At 43.8% G+C, this 4496-nt stretch overlaps 2 protein-coding genes across 3 annotated transcripts in view; both read left to right on the top strand.

The window, feature by feature from the left end:
- alad (aminolevulinate dehydratase) overlaps window positions 1–1178 on the top strand; it is a 6086-nt gene extending 4908 nt beyond the window's left edge. For both annotated transcript variants that reach the window (XM_014022572.1, XM_014022573.1), the window contains exons 9-12: window positions 201–288; window positions 362–448; window positions 536–665; window positions 783–1178. In XM_014022572.1, coding sequence (XP_013878026.1) covers window positions 201–288; window positions 362–448; window positions 536–665; window positions 783–841 — 364 coding nt within the window. In that variant the 3' untranslated portion in view covers window positions 842–1178. The remainder of the gene's footprint in view (window positions 1–200; window positions 289–361; window positions 449–535; window positions 666–782) is intronic.
- Window positions 1179–2064: 886 nt separating this feature from the next.
- Window positions 2065–4496, top strand: part of npr2 (natriuretic peptide receptor 2) — a gene marked incomplete at its 5' end in the record, with an annotated part of 59203 nt that continues 56771 nt past the window's right edge. Inside the window, 1 exon segment of the mRNA XM_014022571.1 lies at window positions 2065–2746. Coding sequence (XP_013878025.1) covers window positions 2065–2746 — 682 coding nt within the window.

The raw sequence follows: 4496 nt of genomic DNA, 5'->3' as shown, positions 1-4496 counted from the left end.
TGTGTTATACGTGTGTTATACGTGTGTTATACGTGTGTTATACATGTTATACGTGTGTTATACGTGTGTTATACGTGTGTTATACGTGTTATACGTGTGTTATACGTGTGTTATACATGTGTTTGAACTCAAAGGTCAGTCTGTGGTGGCAGAAAAAGATCACAGGTGTGTTTCTGACTTCCTGTTGTCTTCACGTTCAGAGATGCTGCTCAGTCTAAGCCAGCGTTTGGAGACCGCCGCTGCTACCAGCTGCCCCCCGGAGCCAGAGGACTTGCCCTGCGAGCTGTGGTGAGTTGGTTGTTATCAGTGGGTGTTTGTGGTCGAAGCGGCTGTGGGTGACTGTTGGTGCTGGGCGCTGCAGGAGCGAGACGTGAGGGAGGGAGCAGACATGCTGATGGTGAAACCAGGCCTGCCGTATCTGGACATCATCAGAGAGGTCAAAGACAAGGTCAGCCACCGTCACAGGCTGGAGGGGAAACAAAACAACAATAAAACATACAGAATTTTGTTTTTAATTTGTTTTTTTCACCTTCAGTTCCCCAACCACCCTCTGGCGGTGTACAACGTGTCCGGAGAGTTCGCCATGATGTGGCACGGAGCCAAGGCCGGAGCATTCGAGCTGAGGGCCGCCGTGATGGAAGCCATGACGGCGTTCCGCAGGGCAGGTGAGACGAGACCCCCAAGGAGCAAATAAACCCTCAGAGTTGCTTTATTTAAACATTTGTTTCCAGGCTGTAAGGATTAATCACAAAGATCTGTTTTTATTGTTTTATTTGAACCAGGCGCTGACATCATCATCACCTACTACACACCTGAGCTGCTCACCTGGCTGAAGGAGTGAGGAGGGAAACTGTCTTTAAATCACTGATGCTGACGAACAGAACTCAGATAAACTGAACTGGAATAAATGATCAGTTTTATAAAGCTGGGTTTAGCTGTAGCTCCRGTTTAACCCCTCATTTATTTTTTTATTTGTTTTGTTCTAAAGAGCTCTGATATGATGAACATGTGCAAAAATATATTTCTGCTTTTTTAGCCACTAWTAAAAGTCACTGCTGCATTAAAGATGTTTCATCTGATTATAAATGTTACAATAAACATGTGAAGTATAAAAGCCTGAGGTGGTTTTTAAACTAACGTATCAAAGAGAGGAAATAAAAATGTTTTATTTGAAAATATRATTAGTGTCATTTTTTAACCATTTTATTTTGCCTTTTTTTTTGTCACTTTGTGCACTTCAAGTGATGAATTATACACTGTCTTCTCCTGTACCAATATCTGGATAGAACTTTTTAAAGTGTTAGATATTCTACACCTTTCAGCTAATGTTCTCTATTTACTAATTCTTTAAAACTATATTATTTTTAAATATTGTGTGTGTTATCCTGTTTGCTTGTATTTACCTGTCACTCTGCTGATAACCAGATTTCCCACCGGACAGAAATGATGCTGCAGTACTTCAGACTGACAGCAGGGGGCGACTCATCCCTGTCTGTTTGAACCGGACGCTGCAAAAAGTGTCTTTTAGTTTGGTTTTTTTTTTACTTTAAGTCTTATTTCTTTTACAAACATGAACAGAACAAAAAACTAAAACTCTTCTGATAAAAACAGTTTGTATTTAAGTAAAACTAATGTRAGTCAGAGTTTTGCTTTATTTAAATCAGAGTTCGTTAAATCAAAGCRGAAATGTTGGAGAAGTTGAGCAGAAACAGCTGATCTGCTGTAAGGAGTGWATTTCTGTATTTTTTGCAGCGCGTGACGTGTGGGGGCCGAGCTGTGATTTAAGTTGCACTCCTCTGGATGGATGTTCCCACTCGGAGTGTGTGTTGGAGTGTGAGGAGCGCGCACCGCGCTGGAAACTGGAAGAAGTTGTGGATTTTACGCAGCGGGGACGCATGGCACACCCGGACCGGATGACGCCTTTGCTGCCTCTGGGGGGTTTCTGAAGCGGACGGGGAGATTAGTTTTGGGTCTGGAGCGACTGAGCCGGGTCTCCTCTGCTATCCACGCCGCGCGCTCCGCTCGGACCCGGAGATGGCACGCAGCAGCAGCAGCAGCAGCAGCTGCGCGCTGGGCTGCTGCCTGCTGGCCGCGGTGTCCTGCTGCCTCCTCCGCGGCTGCAGGAGCAACATCACGGCGGCCGTCATGCTCCCGGACAACTACCACAAGTACCCGTGGGCTCTGCCGCGCGTCCTGCCGGCCATCCTCATGGCGCACGAGGACCTGCACGGCAAACACAAGCTGCTGCTGGGTCGGACCATCAAGATCCTGAACTACAGCACGGAGGACCCTGCGGCGGGTTCCTGTGCGGAGAGCCGGGCGCAGGTGCTGGCGGTGGACGCCAAGCTCTACATCCGGCCRGACGTCTTCTTCGGGCCGGGCTGCGTGTACCCGCTGGCCTCCGTGGCCCGGTTCGCGTCCCACTGGAAGCTGCCGCTCATCACCGCCGGAGGCCCCGCGTACGGCTTYGACGAGCGCGAGGAGTACCGGACCATCGTGCGCAGCGGGCCCACCACCACCAAGATGGGGGACTTCGCCAACGCGCTGCACACACACTTCAACTGGACGTCCCGGGCCGTGGTGGTCTTCTACGACCTGCGGGAGGACGACCGGCCGCACTACTTCCTGTCCGAGGGCATCTACATGAACCTGAAGCAGGAGATGAACATGACCGTGGAGGCGCGACCCTACCTGGGGGAGGCGGACTACAAGGAGCTGGTCTCCTTCATGAAGATCGGCGGGAGAAGTAAGTCCTCAGTCTGCAGGACCCAGAGTCCTCTCATCAGACACTTCTGGTCCCAAAGTCAAGAACGGCTCCAGAAAAAACAAAGTTGCGTAAAATTCAAACAAACACAGATTCCAACGATCTGCAAATCAAATRAATTCACATTTTATTCACACTTAAACATAAAAAACATAAAATACTTTTAAAAACAAGAKTTTGAGTTTTGGGCAGCAGCACATGTAAAAAAAGTAAAAGACAAATCAGAAAAACTGAAGCTGAAAGTCTTAAATGTAAAAAAGTGCAGAGGTCCATCAGACCTGGTTGGTCCAAGTTCACGTTTCCCTCTGAGAGGCCTCCAGGATCTGAGGAGACCGGTTCTGCTCTGATGTTCTACAGCTCTGGATCGTCTTTGTTGAAAGAGAAAAAAAAAATCCTAAAACCTGCATTTACTAATCTGTGTTAAAGCTGCCTGTGCCAGGGGTACCAATGCACCCCCATACCATCAGAGAGGCAGGCTCATTTAGTGTGGAGGACATGGTTTCCTAACATCATTTTAAATTTGTCTCCATCTGACCAGAGAACAGTTTCGGTCCATTTTAACGGTTCTGGATTGTGTTTACATACGGCTTCTTTGTGTGATAGAGCTTTAAGCAGCAGTTACGGTACAATAAAATGTGGTGGCCTGCTCCTTTAAGCTTTCTGCTGGTGTTTTGCTTCTTTGATTTTTAGCTATGTTCTTCCCTTTTTTAGCTTTTAGCAAGTGTTCTGACTCTTTTAGCTTCTACCTTGTGTGTTTTAGCTTTTTGACATTTTAGATTTTAGCCAGCCATCAGTTTATTTTAATGYTGGTCTKTTTTTTGTTTTGTTTTCACCTAGTGTTCCTTTTCTTTAAGCTTTTAGGTCATGTTCTGATTCGTTTAGCTTCTACTGTAGCTAGTGTGTTTTAGCTTCTTCTCCTTTTAGCTTTTAGTTAATGATCTGTTCCTATAAGCTAGTGTTGTGCTTCTTTCAGCTAATGTTCTGCTTATTTTATTTTTAAAATGTTTTTTTTTTCTTTTAGCTATAGAGTTCTGCTTTATTCAGCTGATAATCTGCTTTCTTAGCTATTGTTCTGCCTACAGTAGTTGGTGTTTTGCTTATTTTAATTTTCAGCAAGTGTGCTTTAATTTTTAGCTAATGTTCTGCATTTTTAGCTAAAAATGATCCTGATTCTTTTAGCTTCTAGGCAGTGTAGTTTAACTTCCTCTTTTAGCTAATGATCTGTTTCTCTTAGCTAATGTTTTAATTATTTTGGCTTGTAGCTAGTGTTCTGTTAGGTTTAGCTAGTGAACTGCTTCATTTAGCTTTTAGCTAGTGTTTTGTTTCTTTAAGCCGTTTTAATTGTTTTTGCTTGCAGCTAGTGTTCTAGTGAAATGCTTCATTTAGCTTTTAGCTAGTGTTTTGTTTCTTTAAGCTGTTTTAATTGTTTTTGCTTGCAGCTAGTGTTCTAGTGAAATTTTTCATTTAGCTTTTAGCTAGTGTTTTTTTTCTTTAAGCTGTTTTAATTGTTTTTGCTTGCAGCTAGTGTTCTAGTGAAATTTTTCATTTAGCTTTTAGCTAGTGTTTTTTTTCTTTAAGCTGTTTTAATTGTTTTTGCTTGCAGCTAGTGTTCTAGTGAAATTTTTCATTTAGCTTTTAGCTAGTGTTTTTTTTCTTTAAGCTAATATTTTAATTGTTTTTGCTTGCAGCTAGTGTTCTAGTGAAATGTTTCATTTAGCTTTTAGCTAGTGTT

This window comes from Austrofundulus limnaeus, unplaced genomic scaffold (assembly GCF_001266775.1).
Source record: "Austrofundulus limnaeus strain Quisiro unplaced genomic scaffold, Austrofundulus_limnaeus-1.0 Scaffold336, whole genome shotgun sequence".
Classification (NCBI taxonomy): Eukaryota; Metazoa; Chordata; class Actinopteri; order Cyprinodontiformes; family Rivulidae; genus Austrofundulus; species Austrofundulus limnaeus.
Note: the sequence above shows the minus strand (reverse complement) of the source record. Positions and strands in the feature narration are given on the sequence as shown.